Genomic DNA, 21,869 nt, shown 5'->3' on the forward strand with positions numbered 1-21,869 from the left:
ACAGGCCCCTCCCTCCGGGCGGCTCTTGAGACGATCCAGTTGTTTGGAGCTCACTCGGGGCTTAAAATTAACTGGGAGAAATCCCAAATTTTGCCCGTGGATCTGGGTGTCCCCTCCGAAGTTGAGGCCTCTGCCCCCCTCCTGCGGGTAAGTACGATAAAATATTTAGGTGTCTATGTCACCAGATCCCCCGAGGATTACATTAGGCTAAACATAGATCCCTTGGTAGCTTCCATGAAGGTCAAAATTAAGACGTGGGCCAAGCTTCCTCTGGGTGTTCTGGGTCGAATAAACCTAGTAAAAATGATTATTTTGCCGGGGTTTTTATACGCATTTTGGCACTCCCCTGTTTATTTACCCCTGCGGCTGTTTAAATCCATAGAAGCCTTGCTAAATTCCTTTGTTTGGGGCTCGCAGCGACACAAATTATCGTGGCAAGTGTTGAAGTGTCCTGGGGATCTGGGAGGGGCGGCCCTGCCGGACTTCGCCCTGTACTACCTGGCGGCCCAGGTGTCCCACTTTTTCCACCTGGACAAACAGGACAGGGATAGGTATTTAGCATTTGTTTGCCCCAGGCGTGGACACTTGATCACCCATCCCTTCCAAATGATCTTTAAAGCCTGCGCCTCGGCGGACATCCGGGGAGGTAGCAGAGGACTCCTTTATGCACATTGCAGGATTTGGGAGGTGGTGGGTAGAAAGCTGGCTTTTCCTGAGACCCACTCCCACACCCCACTTTGGGATAACCCCGGCTTGGGCGAATTGCGCCTGCTTCCGGGATACTCGGTCTGGCTCACGCATGGGGTTAGATTTCTCTCCGACTTATACCGAGGCCGGGTGCTGAAATCGTTTCAAGAACTTAAGGAAGAATTTGCGCTCTCGAACTCCATGCTCTACAGGTACCTCCAGCTTCGCCATGCTCTTCAGGCACAATTTGGGCAGTCCCCACCTGGGGTGGAGGGCCTGGCGGTGGTGGATGTGCTCTTGGGGCAAGACCCACGTAAACTGATCTCTAGCATATACAATCTTTTGACTCGACCCCCGGCGATTGTACTGTCGGAGGCACTTAAGGGGAGGTGGCTGGAGGATGTTGGGGGATTTGAGGATGATGAATGGGAAGATGCCCTGGATGCTGGTAAAAAGGTCTCACCTAGACTCTCGGACCGGTTCACCCACCTGAATATTCTACATAGAACGTACTTGACCCCGATGCGTATTGCTAAATATAAACCAGATTACAGCCCCCTCTGCCCCAGGTGTGGTAGCCTACAAAGCACCTTTTTTCATATCCTGTGGTCTTGCCCAGTGATTCAATGTTTCTGGTCTCAAATTGTTAGATTTATCCACGACAAGATGGGGTCACCTCTGACACTATGCCCCAAACAGTGCCTTTTGGGGGTTTTCCCTGATCCAGACTCGGACAAGTACCACAAGATATTTTTACATGAATCTTTATTTATGGCTAGGTTACTGGTGGCGAGAAAATGGCTACAAGTCCAGCCCCCCACGTTTCAGGAATGGGTGGCTGCGATCAATCAGGTACTCCCGTACAAGAAAGAACTATATGCCCATAGGGGTTGCCACTCTAAGTATGCTAAAATCTGGGACACATGGTTGAATGAGGCCGCCACTTGCAATGAGCTTCCCTCACAAGGGCTAGGTGACCCTGCGTAATCGGACTAAAGAGGGTCGGCACTGCACTGCGCAATGAGAATATTGCTCTGGTGAAATCTATGTTCCCCTGATGTAATGTCCCCTTGGATTCGCCTTATGGACCCGTTCCCCTTGCTGCTTATGTATACTTTCGTTTCTGTTTTTATGTGTTTTTCAGTATTTTGCTCATATTGATGTATTGGGGACCTGCGCGCCCCCCTTGCCACACAGGATGCATTTTTTTTTTTAAGTCTCCCGCTGTCGCGATCTTTGTATTGACCAATGTCTGTACAGTTTCTTTTTTGTATGATACATTCTCAATAAACCACCACGTTGTTTGTAAAACTGGTGCACACAAAATCTGGTGCAGCTGTGCATGGCAGCCAATCAGCTTCTAACTTCATCTTGTGGAATTAAGCTTTGACAATAAATCCTAGAAACCGATTGGTTACTATACAGAGCTGCACTAGATTGTGTGCTCCAAATTTAGTAAATCTCCCCATTCAGGTGGTTTCCCAGCTGCTGTGCAGGCAAAGCACAGAACCTGAGATTCTCTATCAACTCTGGTTTAATCCCTGCTGGCAGCACAGTTCAGAGGTCATAGGCTTTCCACACCTTCCTTTTGGCATGTCACTATGCCTTTACACTTGCATAAGGAGCAGAGCACATGCCCACACAGATCAATATGGCTCCTCCCAGTTCTGTCTTGTGTTCTTTATTCTTATTTGATTGACAGCTGCAATAAAGCAGAACTTCACTCTCTCAATCGACATTGACTATATTTGTTCCTTATGCTACTAGCAACATTAAATGGATAGGCAAGTATATCAAATGTACTTGTTTTAAACCTTTTTTCTACATTTCTTCAGTTACTTCCTGGTTTTTTGCCTAGGCAAATTATGTCATACATCCCAAGAGACTTCAGTAGGGGAAATAAATGGAAGTAAATGCTATATGAATCATCGTCTGCCCTTGCTCAAGATGGCCACGGCCATAAATGCTGCGGGATGTTTTTTTTTTTGTTTGTTTTTTTAAGTGATCGGTCAACAAAATAAAGCATGGAGACATGGATGGACGAGTTTGCTCTTTAATATTAAAAATGAATTAAAAAAGATTTTTGGGTTTGCGGTGCTCAGATGAAGTGTACTTCCACCTTAAGTAAAATATGGCTGATTATAGAACAAGAGAGACTTGACTGATGATAGAACTGATCTATTTCACCCTCAGTTCCTGGAAAAGAAAATCAACAGGCAACGTCCTGTGAGGGAATGAGTACATCACTTGCCTTGGATGATAGCACAGACTTCATCATCTCCCTCTACTTCTAAGTAAATGGACTAGACTATGCAAAATGGCAAATAGCTATAAAAAAAATATGGCTATAGCAAAAGTGAGCAGATTTGCAGGTGTGCATTCATGCACAATTTTTAACTTGCAATTTTAAAGTGTTTGCATTGATGTTAAACTTTGTGAAAGTTATACAGTCACTGAACTGCACTTTAAATTATTGTTTCTAACTTTCTACACATGTTCTATTACTGCCCGATGCATGCTATTTGACCTTTTTTTTTTTTTAAAGCCTGGGATTCAGCTTCAAATTAGTACATTAGAAGAAATGTCAGAATATACCATTAACATCATTATAATACAGTAAGGCCGCGTACACACGCGCGGACTGTTGGCCCAACTTTGTCCGTCCAACAGTTTGAGCGAACAGTCCGCTCAAACTTAGCATGGACGGACATGGCCACACACGACGGACGAACAGTTTGCTGAAACCGTGCGCGATGACGTGAACGGCACGTACGACGGGACGAAAAATACGACGTCCTATACACTGCAATGCAACCTTCCGACGTGGAAATCCTTTCTGAGCATGCGCGAGACTTAGTTGGCCGAACAAGCCTACACACGAGCGAACAGTCCGCTGAAACCTTGTTTCAGCGGACAGTTTTTCGGAATTTCCGTAAGACCTTGTTCGGCCAACTGTCCGCTGAAACTGTCCGCTGAAGCCCCACACACGAGCGCACTGTCCGCCCAAACACTGTTCAGCGGACAAGGTTGGGCGAACAGTCCGCGCGTGTGTACGCGGCCTAAGGCTTCATGCACACTGGGCTTTAAAAAATGCCAGTTCCCTTGGCAGAAAAAAAAAAAAATATAGAAAGTTTTTTTTTTTTGTACACAGTTTAGACGAGTTTAGCATTTTTTTTCTGCCAGAAAGGTCCAATCAGAAACACAAGCCAGAAGGATTTTTTTCCTGCGTCTAAACGTTGAGCTCAAAATATGCCTGTAGATGTCCTAATGTGTATGGACACATAGGATAACATTGAGCTGCTTCTACAGGCAGAACACAAAACTCCTGTAGAAGCAGACATTTTTAAGCCAATGTGCATGGAGCCTAACAATCATTGTTATAACCAAATACAGAATATGGGGCTGACATTAAATGGATTCCATAAAGCCACAAGGTGCTCTCAATGCATCACTTCTGTAACCTTAAAGCAATCCCGTCACATAAAAAAAAAGCTACTAAAATATTTGAACCTGTGATATAAGAGAGTACTTACTTCTCCTGCCACCTGTACTACTGCAAACTACTCTGCTCCGAATGGAGATTTCCTGGTCCCCCACAGAGTTTATTGGTTCCGCCTGGCAACCACCATGTCACTTCTGTGTTCTATAGTGACCTAGGGGTTGGTGGGAGGAACCAGTGAGTGCTCTGGGGAGAGGTAAGTATTTTCTTTCTCTCTTACAGTTACACAAATTATTGAAAGTTTTGATTATATGACAGGGTTGCTTTAAAGATATTTAAGGCCAGGACAGGGCTACTCTAATGTATCTTTTTACCCACATTGGGGAGATTTCTCCTACCATTCTGTGATGGGGCAGAAGTCCTCTAAAGTCCCCCCTTATTGTAGTCTCAGTCTAAAAATGTCTTTAAACCAAACAAAAGTTACACCCTAAATTTATATATTTATAGTTTAATAAGCGGACCCTGCATTTTTTTTCCCATTTAAAAATGTATTCCAATTGAAATAACCATGCCCCAGAATAAAAATGCCACACTACAATAAAAGCACCTCTACCACCTTCCGCACTGCAGAGGGTGACATCAGGGTCCTTCCACCGAGACACTAAATCCTGCAAGAACACACTCAAGCACAGAGCAAGTGCATCTTCTTGTGAGATATGGAATCCTTAGTGTTCCCAGGATTTTGCAGGTAAGCCCATGACATCGCCCTTACCTATGTACAATGGGCAGAAGCTAGTTTAAATGAAGTATATTTATACATGTATCTAAACCCAGAAAACAAAAATTGGATATACTGCAGCTTTCCATTAGTTTTCTTTTTTTTAAGTCTTTTATCCTTTATTTTCACTTCCTGCAAATAACACACTCTTTTTCATGTCCACTCTCATTTCTCCACTGTATCTATGAAGGGAGCCATAGTTGTCACAAAGACTGGACTTCAAACTTGTCTACCTTTGTTCATTTCCATCTCATAGTGAATTGATGTGGTCTAAACCAGGGTTTTTCAACCAGGGTTCCTCCAGAGGTCGTTAGGGATTCCTTGAGCAATCAGCAATGTCTGCCTCTCAGATAAGTTCCCACTGACGCCACTGAACTGTTAGGGGACAATTCTTCCCAATGGCCACAAATGTAAGGGCATTCTTCCCACTGACCATCACACCAAATATATAACGAGTTGTACATAAAGTATTTTTTTTTATCAAGGGTTCCCTGAGACCAAAAAGCTATTTCAAGGGTTCCTCTGGGTTGAAACAGTTGAGAAAAGCTGATCTACACAATAAAAATAAGTATGTTCGCGCTCTCTTTTCATCTTACAGAAAGTAACAATGCACTGCAAATCAACAGGTATTTTTTGCATATGCTTAAAATGTTCTTATCCACAAAAATGAAAACACAGTCAGCACATCTAAGGCCTGAATCTGCAATATACAAACTATTTGTAATTGGGTTTAAATACACATTAACAAGAAAAACCCCCCCCTTTTTTTTTTTTAAAGGGGGTTACTATATAATACCGTATATACTCGAGTATAAGCCGAGATTTTCAGCCTCTTTTTTGAGGCTGAAAGTGCCCCCCTCGGCTTATACTCGAGTCATCGCTGTCTGCCCGCTCGATCAGCGTGTCGAGCAGACAGACAGCGGCCATTCTATTCAAAAGCCGCGCCTCCGGCTCCGCCTTCGCCTGTGATAGGCGGAACACTGAATTTCCCAGCAGCCTGTGTTCCGCCTATCACGGACATCGTATCATCCTCGTACTACGGACGAGGATGATACGACGTCTGTGATAGGCGGAACACAGGCTGCTGGGAAATTCAGTGTTCCGCCTATCACAGGCGAAGGCGGCGGCGCAGCTTTTGAATTTTACAATGGCCGCCGACGAAGAGGGCACGGGACGGAGGCAAGGCACGGCACGGCACGGGACGGGACGGGACGGGGGCAAGGCAAGGCACGACACGGGACGGATGCAAGGCACGGCACGGGACGGAGGCAAGGAGGCAAGGCACGGGACGGAGGCTCGGGACAAAGGTAGGCTGGACACACACACACACACACACACACACACACACACGGATGGATGGAGACACACACACACAGGGATGGATGGATGGATGGATGGAGACACACACACACAGGGATGGATGGATGGATGGATGGAGACACACACACACAGGGATGGATGGATGGATGGAGACACACACACACAGGGATGGATGGATGGATGGACACACACACACACAGGGATGGATGGACGGACACACAGGGATGGACGGACACACAGGGATGGACGGACACACAGGGATGGACGGACACACAGGGATGGACGGACACACACACAGGGATGGACAGGCATGTCTCACCCTCGGCTTATACACGAGTCAATAAGTTTGCCAGTTTTTTTGGGGGTAAATTGGGGGCCTCGGCTTATATTCGGGTCGGCCTATACTCGAGTATATACGGTAAGTGGATCTTGAATTTTGGCTCAAGGTTTGCTTAAAGGATTCTCGTTCTCAAGACATAAGTGCTGAAATGCCCTAAATTGCTATAAAGAAAAATAGTTTATTATTTAAAACGTCATATTCTACATGTGAGCATTCACATAAAAAATGATGTGGGTCCTGTTATACTAATAGATTATCAACTGATTTAACAAATACTTCTATCTAAAAAAATCTTTGGGGTACTTTACCAATGACTTTCAGGTTTCCCTTTTGGACTTTGTGTACACCAAGCCTACTTTGACCGCTGCCTGCGGGAAAACGCAAAACGCGATTTGCGGCTGCCAGTCAAACCGTTTCTATCCTGAATATGATTCTTCCATGTTCAGGAGGAAGGTTGAACCTCACCTAGCCTCAGCAGATCCTAAAAGCCTATGTGTGCATGGACACATTGGCTTTTATGGAGTTGAGTTTAGGAGCTTTGGCAAAAAAAAAAAAAAAAGCGCCCAAACTCAAGTTTAGGAGCTGTAGTGTACATGAAGCCTAAATTAACCTAAGGTATGGCTTGGTGATATGGTGGCAATATTTTTTAGGGTAGTTTAGAATGTAATTGTTAGAAGAAGAGCCAATAAAATGCAAGCACAATCCTATCACACTCTATTATTTAGCCATAGTAGCTGGCCAGGTAAGCAATGCACTAGTTTGCTAGTTAAACAATAACAGCAAGCACTTTTCTTTTTTTTTCTTTGGTCCAACTCAAGTTCGATCACTTTATTATTTTACAGTATGAAAGGTGTGAAACTGAAATTAGTAAAGCATGATCAAATTAAATCTTTAAAATGGATTAAACAGAAAAAGAATAATGAAATAGAAGAACCTGTACATCTTCATGTAGACTCCCTACCTCTTCCCGAGTGTCTATTGCAGAACCAGGGGTGGTGGCTGCAGTGCTTACTGTGGTACTAGGTGCTGTGCCAGATGAAGTCACTGAATCTATTTCCCCAGCAACATCATTAATTTCCCGAGCAATGAGAGCCAAATCTTGGCTGATCCTGCAAACAGAATTTAAATACAGTTCACTACCATTTACCAATAGACATTGATTGTATTTGTGTGAAGTGGACATAAACTTTAAAGAGATAGTCATTTTATTTCCATTCACTGCCACGATACAATGCCCCTGTTAGCCCACCCACAGTAAAGTATTTAAAAATTCCTAACAGTCAGTAAAAGCACTTCAAATTAAACCATCATTCACTTTTGTAGCTATAAGCCTTGTGGAGCTACGAGTAAGCACCCAACCTTGATGTGAAACATGTAAGCTGATACTTGCAGTTCACCTTTGTATCCAGCACTTGAATAAAGAAATTGCACAGGAGTGCGGCCGTCCAGCTTCTTTTCTTCTAAGTATCTGTTTGCATACAGGGCTTGTACCCTGCATGTGGGATAGAGGCTTTTTGGAGCAGCAGAGTAAGAGAAACTGCCCTAGGGCGATGTACATGTACATATAAGCATTGTGAAGATATTCCTCTTCAAAGTTCACATATAGGAAAACAGCTGAGATTTATTAGTGATTAGTAGAGTGCATATATTTAGGATTTAATAAAATGAAGTGCTCAAGTTTACTACACTATGGTGGGTGCTTCTAATCTTGAGTAACAGCAGCACAACGCAAGATCTAGGAATGACTAGCTTTAAAGGGACAGTACCGCATTGGTGATTGTAAAAGATAAAGCTGAAGTGATAGACCTGTATGTGACCCCTAAATGAGGAATGCATGGCATGACCTATTAAGGTCGATTCCGAAGGTGAGAATCCATTTTGAAAACAGGTGGTGTGGTGTGGTGTTTTCCTGTACTCTAAGTGATTTGCAGCCCTAGGATTTTGGTCTGAAACACAAGAAGGAAGATTGTGGTGGATCTTATTTATGAGAACTGTTTATACAAGATTTATTATGTTTTATCACATACAGTGGGGAAACTAATTTGGTCACCTGCAGATTTTGTAAGTTTGCCCACCTACAAAGAGATGGAGGGTCTAGAGACAGAATATCAACCAAAAATCCAGAAAAAACACATGACAGAAGTGTTATAAATTGAGTTGCAGTTGTGAGTAAATTAAGTATTTGATCGACAAGCTAAACATGACTAATGCCACGTACACACGACCGGACTTTCCGGTAGTCTAGGTCCGATGGTCTTCCCGACGGACTTTCGGCGGAGTTCCCATGGACTTTCCGAACGAATGGACTTGGGCACACACGAATGGACTAAGTCAGTTCCAAAGTCCATTAGTTTTGAACGTGATGATGTAAGACGGGACTAAAAAAGGAAGTTTAATAGCCAGTAGCCAAAAGCTTCCCTTGCGTCGTATTTAGTCCGTCGGACCAGCATACAGACAAATGGTTTACCCGATAGGAATTGGGTCCGTCGGACAGATTTGAAGCATGTTCTATTTCTAGGTCCGTCTAAATTTTTTTAATGAAAAACCATCGGATTAGCCCACACACAATCAGATTGTCCGACGGACTGATTCCGTCAGACCTAGTCTGCCGGAAAGTCCGGTCGTGTGTATGCGGCATTAGTACTTGGTGGAGAAACCCTTGTTGGCAAGCACAAAGGTAAGACGTTTCTTATAGTTGGTTACCAGGTTTGCACACATCTCAGGAGGGATTTTGGTCCAGTCTTCTTTACAGATCTTCTCTAAATCCTTAAGGTTTCTTGGATTTTGCTTGGCAACCCAAAGTTTCAGGTCCCTCCATAAATTTTATATAGGACTAAAGAGGAACTGCAGTCTGCTCACATAATTTGTGATAAAAACATCTTTGCCATTCTGAAGCTTCTCTCCAACCACTTTACATATTATTTTATATATACCATGATTCTGAACTTGCCAAATATTCTGCAGAAATATCCCTCTACCGAGTCTGGCTGCATCCATTTTAACTGTGGGCAGCTGAAGCTGCTGCCTGTTCACTTCCTGGATTTACACAGAGGTATACCTCCAGCTCTGCAGCTCTCATTGCCCCTCTTATGACTCAACCCCCCTCCCTTCCTGGCAAACTCTCAAGTGAGTGCTATGCATGATGTCATAAGCCTAAGCTTTGTACCAGACAAGAAACAGGAAGTGGTCTGTATTTACTGGCAGAAAAAAATGTTTTACTATCCAAAGTTAAAACAACAAGGGCACAGAATTTAATAGATGGAAAGATGAAAAAATGACTGAAGTTCTGCTTTAAGGTCTGGAGACTGGCTACGCCACTCCATGACCTTAACGTGCTTCTTCTTGAGCCACGCCTTTGAGGTATGTTTTGGGTCATTGTCATGCTCGAAGACCCATCCACGACCCATCTTCAGTGTTCTGGCTGAGGGAAAAAGGTTCTCATCCAAGATTTTACAATGCATGGCCCCATCCATTGGCCCCCTCAATGTGGCAAAGTTGGCCTGTACTTTTAGCAGAGAAAGCCACAAAGCATAATGTTTCCACCTCCGTGCTTGACTTTATGGATGTTGTTCTTAGGCCGCGTACACACGGGCGGACTGTTCGCCCAACTTTGTCCGCTGAACAGTGTTTCAGCGAACAGTCCGCTCGTGTGTGGGCTTCAGCGGACTGTTTCAGTGGACAGTCTGACGAACAAAGTTTTTCGGAATTTCCGTAAGACAGTCTGCTGAAACTTGGTTTCAGCGGACAGTCCGCTCGTGTGTAGGCTTGTTCGACAAACTAAGTTTCGCGCATGCTCAGAAAGGATTTACACGGCGAAGGTTGCATTGCAGTGTATTGGACGTCGAATTTCTCGTCCCGTCGTACGTGCCGTTCACGTCATCGCGCACGCTTTCAGCGGACTGTTCGTTCATCGTGTGTGGTCAAGTCCGTTCATGCAAATTTTGAGCGGACTGTTTGTTGGATTGTTTGACAAACTAAGTTGGGCGAACAGTCCGCCCGTGTGTACGCGGCCTTAGGGTAATAGTCAGCATTTTTCTTCCTCCAAACTCAGCAAGTCTAGTTAATGCAAAAGAGCTCAATTTTGGTCTCATCTGATCACAGCACTTTCTCCCAGTCCATCATTTAGATGTTCATTGGCAAAATTCAGATGGGCCTGTACATGTGTCTTCTTGAGGAGGGAGACTTTGTGGACGCTGCAGGATTTCAATCCGTGGCTGCGTATTGTGTTACCGATGGTTTGTTTGGTGACTGTGGTTCCAACTGCCTTGAGATCATTTACAAGCTCCTCCTGTATAGTTCTGGGCTGATCCTTCACATTTCACATGATCATCCTTCCCCCATGAGGCAAAATCTTGCATGGAGCTCCAGACCAAGGGCGATTAATGGTTATTTTCCATTTCCAGGCAAAGAGAAGACTGGAGATTTTTGGAAAACGATCACACAACCGAAGGCCTGGAGCATCGGAATTGTCCTGTGGAGGTTTGCAGACAGCTGTAAGGGAAATGAGTCCTTCAGGAGAAGCTTTTCTAGATAACCAGTGACCTGGATGCCCTGAGTTCTGAGAGGGGCAATAAGTGTTGCTTATGGGCCTTTGTGAATACTCTGGTAGCAGAGGACAGACAGAAGGACAGTGCAACAAACTGGATGGTCATCTACCTCTGCAAACTGCAGAAAGCGCTGACTGCCATTGGACTGTAATTGGTTGATTTTAGAAAAAAAAAAGTGGTGAGAAGGTAGATTTTTGAACTTTATTTTGTTCCCCGTTGAAACCATAGATTGAACCCACAGTTCTTCGAGAAACTGTAACAGATGTCCAGGCGTATGCAACAACCTGGATGTAGAGCATCCTGTAACAAATTCTTGTGGCGAAAGGGAAGGAGGAATGCCTAGGTTCCTTATATTGGCTCTAGGCGGAAGTAGCAGTAATGTTTGCGCCCTGTGGTGTGATTTGACACCTGGTCATCCACCTGAGACTCCGTTACAAGTGGTTTAATTTTATCGTAAAGTTTGAAAGTTTTACACGTAAAGTGAATACATTCCAAACATAAACTAAGTTTTACAGTAATGGTTTGAGATGCCTTACCTGTCCACGACACTGGATTTTATATAAAGACCAGGTTTCATCTGTCACATGGGGCATACCCAGAATTGGTCTCCAGGGTCTGTGTTTTCCATAGTGATGGACTATGGCCTTGCACTTGTATATCACCCTACGCCATACACAATACAATTGCCAAGATGACAGCCCATGCAGGTTCCTGTGCCCAAAGCAACAGGCCATCCAAATGACACGGGATCCAGGATCCGGATACAGCAGCCACAGATTTACTGAAGTTGTGTTGACGCGGATGCACTGCTTCAATTTTGATATTAGAAGACAGTGAAGGAGATAGTTGAAGAATTCAACAATTAAACAAAATTAAATTTGTTAAAGTGGTTGTAAACCCTCACATATACCCAGTGAAGTGACTGGCCTCAGGTGATACACCGAGATAAAACAAAATTCCACATAAGTTGTACCTGTCTATCTGCAGTACTCTCTTTTCTACATCTGTTCAAAAAAAGGGGACAGAGAGCTGAAGTTACACTCTGCAGAGCTCAGTGAGGAGAGCTCGGAGAGCTGATTGGAAGGAAAGGACAACCCCCTCTACACAGCACACAGGAACAGAGCTGAGGCTGTCAATCATCTGGAGATCCCTCCCATCACCTTTTTTCTCTTAGTGTCAGGAAAACTTATTAGAAGTGATTCATGCTGATAGCAGAGGAATATTCTCAGCATGCCAGGACAATTTGACTCTCGTGCGCATGCACAAAAGTCAACTCAGGCCTGCCAATCAACATGGCTAAAAATTCCTAAGTGGAAAGAAGATTAGGATAAGATGTCAGCCGTGGCAATGGCAGAAGAGGGAGAGCATAGGTGTTGCATCACTGGAGGAAGGTTGTTTTGAAGGGAAGTGTGCCATAATGCTTAATATCAGTTGCACTTTACCAGTTGCCTACCTTGGGCATCTTACAAAAGACTATAAAAACCCCTCCTCTACACACAGGACTGTCTTGTAGGCCTTGCCCTATCTTATCTTTTCTTATCACCTTCTACTCAGCTCCTATGCACAGCCAGTGAAATCCTATGACTAGGAACAAGTGAGAAGTCTTCCTCACTGAATGATCACTGACAGACAATCTCAGTGAGAATTCAATATAACATTTTAAGCCAACACAACAACAAAGTAACATAGTAGCTATCTTATCTCCTGCATTCCCTGTCAAGACAGATTTGTGAGTGAGAGAGCTGCAACTGACAGAGGAAAGTTTTTATTTTGTGCACAGGGAGTTAACTCTCAATTAACCAGGACATGTTCTTTTATTTTGAGCTACTTAACCCTTTCATTTCAACCTGTATAAGCACTTATTTGCTGGAATTTTTTTATTATTATAAAGCACATATATACATTGTTATCTTTAAGGATTTACTATTAAAATACATAGTTTAGGGTATATTTGTTTTATTTTAAATCAGTAAGAACTATAAATTATTGATGCATTATGAGAAGAATGAGATATATGCAAATGTATGCATTAATAATGTATCAATTATTTATAAGTAATTACAAAGTTATAGACTCATTAACAGACACATAGCAGAAATATGAAATATGGTCTGGTCCATAGGGGGTAAACAGGTGTGAGAGCCAAATGTGGTTACAGAGGCCTGTATATTATCAATGGGATCTAATATAGGCTGCAGTGTGGAGTATCAGTATGCTGTGCAGTGGAGAGTAATATCAGTTCCCAACTAAAATAGATCTATGAGTTTGATATCATAATTTATACAATTAGAAAATGTCCTATGATTTTGACTGCTAAAGAACTAAAAATATCCTTATAGTTTTTAATTTTATGAGTGGAGGCAATTTTTTACTATGGTGCTGTCATAGTACAATATCGGATGTAATTTAGGTCACATATGTCAGTAAACTTCTCACTGGGTATTTGCTAATGTATTTGTACTCAAGATCCTATCCTTGATTTTCCAATTAATTTTGAATCGATGAGGAAACCCAAGAATTAAAAAAATATTATTTTCAAACACTAAATTGAAACGTCATATTTTAAGTCAATTTTGTGGAACATTTAACAACTTGATATCTGCGCTATGGCTGAATGACGGCCACAGCGCAGATCTGAATTCCCGGGAGGCACCTCCCCTGCACGCGCGGTGATCACTGAGTCTATGAATTTTTTTCCATTTTGGTGTGGGGTTGCCTCCACTCATAAAATTAAAAACTAAGGATATTTTGAGTTCTTTAGCAGTCAAAATCATAGGAAATTTTATAATTGTATAAATTATGATATCAAACTCATAGATCTATTTAAGTTGGGAATGGATACTACTCTCCACTGCACAGCATAGTGATACTCCACACTGCAGCCTATATTTTAGATCCCATTAATAATATACAGGCCAAGGTGGAGAATGCAGTGTTTCAGAGTTTTCCCTCTGTAACCACATTTGGCTCTCACACCTGTTTACCCCCTATGGACCAGACCATATTTCACATTTCTGGTCAACTACTCTTATCTGAGCAGGTAGGCTCACCAGGCCCCCAGGCCACATGCCCTCGACATGGGGGGGGGGGGGGTTGCTAATGTTAAAGATGCCTGTGTCTGCCGCCTCCACAATTTCACATCTGAACTGCATTTAATGTGCAGCTAAGCAGCTACTTTGGAAATTTGCAGTGAAAACGGAGGGGAAATTCGCAGTGGACATGTATGAACCTAGCCTAATGATATTGCAATGCATGTGCAAAGTGAATACACTACCTTGCTATTTCCTCGCGATGTGCAGTCCAGTCACGAATATAATCATCTTGTTCTTTTGCCTTATGTTTGAATGAACTCATGTTGAGAGCTGCTGAAGGTGTTTTAACTGGGCTGCTTCCACTAACTTGTGACTTCTGAACTTTAACTGCTGAAGAAGTACGTAGCCGAGTGGGTTTAGCAGCAATGCGGTTAGATCCAAATTCGTCCTCAGAAGTGGATGCATACTCTGGAGGAACTCGTCTCCATCGTGTATTACCTACTTTTTCAAATTATGGTGAGAAGATAAAAATATAATATATTAAATATTTACAACTGAAGCACAAAAAAAAAAAAAAAGGTCAAACGATACATGTATAAATTCACACTAACTTTACAATTTTACAGTTTTCTGGCAGACCCTAATGCTTAGTACACTGTAAATGTGTTATTTGTAGAATGGGATTTAATTCAACCCAGTGTAGAAATGTCAGTTCATTAGACTGGAGAGAAGAACTGCTGCACTATGTGTGGAAGCAGTGACCTTTCTGCAACGCTACAGCTCTGCAATCAAGGAGCATACGCTTTGCCTCTAGGTACCTGCATAAAGCTAATTCTGACTATTTAGCCTTAAAAAAAGGAAACCTTTAAATGCCCATTTCACTAGAATGTGGCACGGGAGACAGGGTGGATAAAAATCGATGATTTAAAAAAAAAAAAAAAATTTCATTTTTTTATTTAAATATGATTTTTTTTTATTTAAATATGATTTTTTTTTATTTAAATATGATTTTTTTCAATCAAATTTAACTTTAATAGAATGCTTTTGGAGTAAAAAATCTACCTAGAGATAGTTTTCTATTGAAGATACATTAATAAATGTCTTTATTCAGCAGCTTAGTTATATAGCATGAGTCTGTATAATCTGCAATATTTACATTTTTGGTAAACTTATTTAATGAATCCAAGCTCTGCAAGCTAAGATAACATGCACTGCATTGATGCATTCACACAATTTCACAGTAACCATGAGATAAAAAATGTTCAGTAATATTCCTTTACCCCATTGCTTTGCAAATCTATGTACACTACAAACTGTATGATTGAAACCTGACAGATTTTTATACCAAATAGAAAACCTTAATTTTGTTTGCAAATATTAAAGATTCTAACTACCAGCAAGTACGAGTCCTTAAATTTAAAGAGCACCTGTCATTTCAGATCCATCATGGCAGCACCTGTTAGCGGGCATCCACTCACCTGCTGCCGCCAAGTCCCTCCCCTTGTTCTGTCACTGCTGCATCACCAGCTGCCCCATTAAAGTGAATTGGATTGTTGGCGAGTCAACAGCGGGGCAGAGGAGGAGCCACTGCAGGACAGGGTTGATAGTTGCTCTTTAAAAATTATGATTTAAATTGAGTTGATTTAAATAGACTTGATTTAAATCCAATTTGCAGCATCACCATGCAGTTTGGAGCAGTGTTTTTCTTTTAACTTGCCGACTGCCACGCAGATATACAACGCCAGAAGAGCACGTACAGGCATATTAACCACTTGCCGACCAGCGCACGACGATGTACGTCGGCAGAATAGCACGGGCAGGCAAATGGGCGTACATGTACGTCCCTTTAAATTTGCCGCCCTGCCATCGGGAGCGCGCCGCCGCCGTCGCGCTCCCGTGCTGGTCGGGACCCCCGTGAGTCCGGTCGCGGGACCCGCGGACTCGATCACCGCGGGGATACCCGCGATCATCTCACGGAGCGGCCAAATGAAGAAATATCGTTGTAAACAGCATTTCTCCATTCTGCCTAGCAACTAGTGATGCTGATCTCTGCTCCATGTGATTGGAGCAGAGATCAGTGTTCACTAAATGAAAGCCCAACCCCCCCACAGTTAGTAACACACCCCTAGGAACACTTAACCCCTACACTGCCACCCACTGGTTAACCCCTTCACTGCCAGTGTCATTTACACAGGAATCACTGCATTTATATAGCAGTGATTACTGTATAAATGACAATGGTCCCAAAAATGTGTCAAAAATGTCCGATGGGTCCCCCACAATGTCGCAGTCACAATAAAAATCGCTGATCGCCACCATTACTAGTAAAAATAAATAATAAAAAATTATTAATAAAAATGCTATAAAACTATCCCTATTTTGTAAACGCTATAACTTTTGCGCAAACCAATTAATAATCGCTTATTGCGATTTTTTTTACCAAAAATATGTAGAAGAATACGTATCAGCCTAAACTGAGGGAAAAAAATGTTTTTTTATATATTTTTGGGGGATATTTATTATAACAAAAAGTAAAAAAATAATGCGTTTTTTTCAAAATTGTCGCTCTATTTTTGTTTATAGCGCAAAAAATAAAAACCGCAGGGGTGATCAAATACCACCAAAAGAAAGCTCTATTTGTGGGGAAAAAAGGACGTAAATTTTGTTTGGGAGCCACGTCGCACGACCGCGCAATTGTCAGGTAAAGCAACGCAGTGCCGAATCGCAAAAAGTGGTCTGGTCTTTGACCAGCAAATTGGTCCGGTCTGAAAGTGGTTAAGGTACCTGTATGTTGCCCTTTAAGAAGCGGCTTGTGGGCATGCACACGCGCGCCCGCCACAAGCTCTGTGAGTGATTGAGGGTCAGAACAATGAAATACTGATGTAAACACGCATTTCCCCGTTCTGCCTAGTGACACTGATCACAGCTCCCTGTAATCGTGAGAAGTGATCAGTGTCGTGTCACACATAGCCCCTCCCTCCAAGTTAAAATCAATCCCTAGGACACACTTAATCCCTACAGCGACCCCAGTAGTTAACCCCTTCACTGCCAGTCACATTTACACAGTAATCAATGCATTTTTAATCGCACTGATCGCTGTATAAATGTGAATGGTCCCAAAATAGCGTCAAAAGTGTCCGCTGTGTCCGCCATAATGTCACAGTCATTAGAGGTCGACCGATATATCGGCCGGCCGATATATTGGCCGATATTTGCCGTTTTTTAAATAATCGGCATCGGCCGATTGTGCTGATAAAAAGCCGATTTAGAACTACAGCGGGACTTTGAAATGACTTCTGTAAGAAGTCAGTGTGAGTTGCCTGAGTCCTCCTCTCTGGGCAGACTGCCAAGAAAAGAACTAAATGATACAATGTTTACACTTCAATGAATGAAATCATCTCTGTGTGTAGAAGTTCTCAGTTTAACCATTTAAAGACTAAATCTTTTCTGACACTTGTTGCTTACAAGTAAAAATCCTGTATTTTCTGCCAGAAAATCACTTAGACCCCCCAAAAATTATATATATTTTTTTAGCAGAGATCCTAGGGAATAAAATAGCGGTTGTTGCAATATTTTATGTCACACGGCATTTGCACAGAGGTCTTTCAAATGCATTTTTTGGGGAAAAAAATACACTATTTAAAAATAAAATAAAAACAGTAAAGTTAGCCCATTTTTTTTTTTTTTTTTTTGTCCAAAAGTTTTGACTACCTGTTTTTATTTAATACATAGGTTTTTTTTTTTTATCTAAATCATACATACAAGTAAACTGATTGGAGGTTTGTTTTGTTTAATAAATGTTTAAATGTGAGAAAATTTCTGTATCACTTATGAAGGCTGCTTTCACACTGGAGCGTTGATGGTAAAACGCAAGTTTTAGCGGCTCTTTACCATCATTTTAGCGGTGCTATTTGGCTGCTAGTGGGGCACATATAACCCAGCTAGCGGCCAAGGAAGAGGTTAAATGCGCCCATGAAGCACTGCTGCCAAATCGCATTGCATGCACTTCGGCAGTGGTGCCCAGTAATATCAATGGGCAGGAGTGGTGGAGGAGCGGTATACACCACTCCAAACGTGCTGCTTGCAGGACTTTTTTTTAAGATCCTGCCAGCGCATCGCCTCAGTGTGAAAGCACTCTGTCTTTCACACAGACTGCAGGGGAGCCATTTTACAGGCACTTTACAGGCGCCATTTTTAGCCCAAAAACGCCTGAAAAACGCCCCAATGGGAAAGGTGTGTTAGATCAAGGGGGATTAAAAAAAATAATAATAATAAATAAAAAATGAAAAAAAAAAATAAATAAAATAAAATCGGCCTAACATATCGGCCCAAAAAAATCGGCATCATATATCAGCTATCGGCCGCCATGATTTCTAAATATCGGCATCGGCCAGAGAAAAACCCATATCGGTCGACCTCTAACAGTCATGATAAAAAAAGCTGATCACCGCCATTACTAGTAAAAAAAAAATAATTATTAATAAAAATGTAATAAAACTATCCCCCATTTTGTAGAATAACTTTTGCGCAAACCAATCAATAAACGCTTATTGCGATTTTTTTTAACCAAAAATATGTAGAATACATAGCATCCTAAAACTGAGGAAAACATTTTTTTTATATATTTTTGGGGGATATTTATTATAGCAAAAAGTAAAAAATAATTTGTTTGTTCAAAATTGTCACTATTTTTTTTTGTTTATAGCGCAATAAATAAAAACCGCAGGGGTGATCAAATACCACCAAAAGAAAGCTCCATTTCTGGGGAAAAAGGGACGCCAATTTTGTTTGAGAGTCACGTCGCACGACTGCGCAATTGTCAGTTATATCGACGCAGTGCCGAATCTCAAAAAGTCCTCTGGTCTTTTGCCAGCCAAATGGTCCGGGGCTGAAGTGGTTAAAGTCGCGCCTGTCGGAATGCATGTGAACCGGCCCTTAATCTTTCGTTAGGTTAATTTTAAAATGTTTGTAAACACAAATTGATGATTTGTTCATCTAAACTGCATAAATATTTATCCCTCCAAGGGATTTTTAATTCTGTTAAGTCAGTCTTAACCACTTTCAGACCGGACCATTTTGCTGGTAAATGACCAGAGGTCTTTTTACACTTTGGCACTGCGCTGCTTTAACTGGTAATTGCGCGGTCATGCAATGTTGTACCCAAACAAAATTTGCGTCCTTTTCTTCCCACAAATAGAGCTTTCTTTTGATGGTATTTGATTGCCTCTGCGATTTTTATTTTTTGCGATATAAACGTAAAAAGACCGCAAATTTTGAAAAAAAATGATATTTTCTACTTTTTGTTATTAGAAAAATCCAATAAACTCAATTTTAGTCATACATTTAGGCCAAAATGTATTCAGCCACATGTCTTTGGTAAAAAAAAAGTCAATAATTGTATATTTATTGGTTTGCGCAAAAGTTGTCACATCTACAAACTAAGGTACGTTTTCTGGAATTTACACAGCTTTTAGTTTACGACTGCCTATCTCATTTCTTGAGGTGCTAAATTGGCAGGGCAGTACAAAACCCCCCCAAATGACCCCATTTTGGAAAGTAGACCCCCTAAGGAAATTGATAAGAGGCATGTTGAGCCCATTGAATATTTTATTTTTTTGCCTCAAGCGATTGAATAATGACAAAAAAAAATTTTTTTTTTTTTTTTTACACAAAGTTGTCACTAAATGATATATTGCTCACACATGCTATGGGCATATGTGAAATGACACCCCAAAATAAATTCTGCTGCTTCTCCTGAGTACGGGGATACCACATATGTGGGACTTTTTGGGAGCCTAGCCGCGTACGGGGCCCCGAAAACCAAGCACCGCCTTCAGGCTTTCTAAGGGCGTAAATTTTTGAGTTCACTTCTCACTACCTATTACAGTTTTGAAGGCCATAAAATGCCAAGATGGCACAAAACCCTCACAAATGACCCCATTTTAGAAAGTAGACACCCCAAGCTATTTGCTGAGAGGCATGTTGAGTTCATGGAATATTTTATATTTTGCCACAAGTTGCGGGAAAATTACAAACTTTTTTTTTTTTTTTTTTCACAAAGTTGTCACTAAATGATATATTGCTCATGCATGCCATGGGCATATGTGAAATGACACCCCAAAATAAATTCTGCTGCTTCTCCTAAGTACGGGGATACCACATATGTGGGACTTTTTGGGAGCCTAGCCGCGTACGGGGCCCCGAAAACCAAGCACCGCCTTCAGGCTAAGGGCGTAAATTTTTGAGTTCACTTCTCACTACCTATTACAGTTTTGAAGGCCATAAAATGCCAAGATGGCACAAAACCCCCACAAATGACCCCATTTTAGAAAGTAGACACCACAAGCTATTTGCTGAGAGGCATGTTGAGTCCATGGAATATTTTATATTTTGCCACAAGTTGCGGGAAAATTACAAACTTTTTTTTTTTTTTTTCACAAAGTTGTCACTAAATGATATATTGCTCACGCATGCCATGGGCATATGTGAAATGACACCCCAAAATAAATTCTGCTGCTTCTCCTGAGTACGGGGATACCACATATGTGGGACTTTTTGGGAGCCTAGCCGCGTACGGGGCCCCGAAAACCAAGCACCGCCTTCAGGCTTTCTAAGGGCGTTACAGTTTTGAAGGCCATAAAATGCCAAGATGGCACAAACCCCCCCCAAATGACCCCATTTTGGAAAGTAGACACCCCTAAATTTAGGGGTACACTAGTGAGACTAGGTAATAAATGGCGGGTGCCCTGAAACTATAAAAAAATAACTAACCAACCAGCGTCACCTGTAACAGTTATATGGTGATCACTGGTGAAAGGGTTAACTAGGGGGCAATCAGGGGGCTTTATGCGGTAGTATATGGGGGTCCCTGGCGCTATAAAAAGCTGCGGCGAACCTAAATACCTACCTGCCTAACTAGCGTCACCTGTGACACTAATACAGCGATCAGAAAAACGATCGCTTATTAGGCTGGGTTCACACTGGAGCGATGCGGGAACGCCACGAATGCGCGGCGGGTTCCCGCATCGCATGCCTCCCGGCGGCAGTTCACACTGCCCTATGCGAACTGCTGGGAGTGTCAGTGAAATGTTAATGACACCCCCAGATCAGTTCGCATATCGCAGTGCGATCTGCAAACTTGGATCGCATGGTGTGAACACCCATGCGATCCGATTCTGCTGCGGACCAAAAAAAGGGTCCCGTGCGAGTTTGCGGCGGGTGCGGCGGGTGCGACACGAATTCAGCCATACTATCTGTATAGCTGAACTCGAATCGCACAGAGATCGGATGTGATTTGCACTGCAGTGCGGTGCGAATCACATCCGTTCTCATAAACCGCTGCAATGTGAACCCAGCCTTAGTGACACTGGCGACGGGGGGTGATCACGGGGTTAAACCTTTATTGGGGGGGTTAGGGGGGTACCTTAGAACTAAAGGGGGCTAACCCTAACTGCCCTAACAGTTATTAGTCACAAATGACACCCGCCGGGTGATCAGGGGGTTAAACCTTTATTAGGTAATAAATGGCGGGTGCCCTGAAACTATAAAAAAATAACTAACCAACCAGCGTCACCTGTAACAGTTATATGGTGATCACTGGTGAAAGGGTTAACTAGGGGGCAATCAGGGGGCTTTATGCGGTAGTATATGGGGGTCCCTGGCGCTATAAAAAGCTGCGGCGAACCTAAATACCTACCTGCCTAACTAGCGTCACCTGTGACACTAA

At 42.4% G+C, this 21,869-nt stretch overlaps 1 protein-coding gene across 6 annotated transcripts in view; it reads right to left on the reverse strand.

Moving 5' to 3' along the window:
* The window catches only part of CEP170 (centrosomal protein 170), a 133,329-nt gene that overhangs the window by 22,888 nt on the left and 88,572 nt on the right, over window positions 1–21,869 (reverse strand). For 2 of the 6 annotated variants that reach the window (XM_077486226.1, XM_077486224.1), the window contains exons 12-13: window positions 14,386–14,644; window positions 7,499–7,673 (exon numbers count right to left, since the gene is read on the reverse strand). In XM_077486226.1, the coding sequence (XP_077342352.1) occupies window positions 7,499–7,673; window positions 14,386–14,644 (434 nt within the window). The remainder of the gene's footprint in view (window positions 1–7,498; window positions 7,674–14,385; window positions 14,645–21,869) is intronic. The other 4 variants (XM_077486229.1, XM_077486228.1, XM_077486225.1 and 1 more) reach the window with 3 other exon arrangements.

Source organism: Lithobates pipiens, unplaced genomic scaffold (genome assembly GCF_037356315.1).
Source record: "Lithobates pipiens isolate NorthernLeopardFrog02 unplaced genomic scaffold, aLitPip1_a1.2 Scaffold_18, whole genome shotgun sequence".
NCBI classification, from domain to species: Eukaryota; Metazoa; Chordata; class Amphibia; order Anura; family Ranidae; genus Lithobates; species Lithobates pipiens.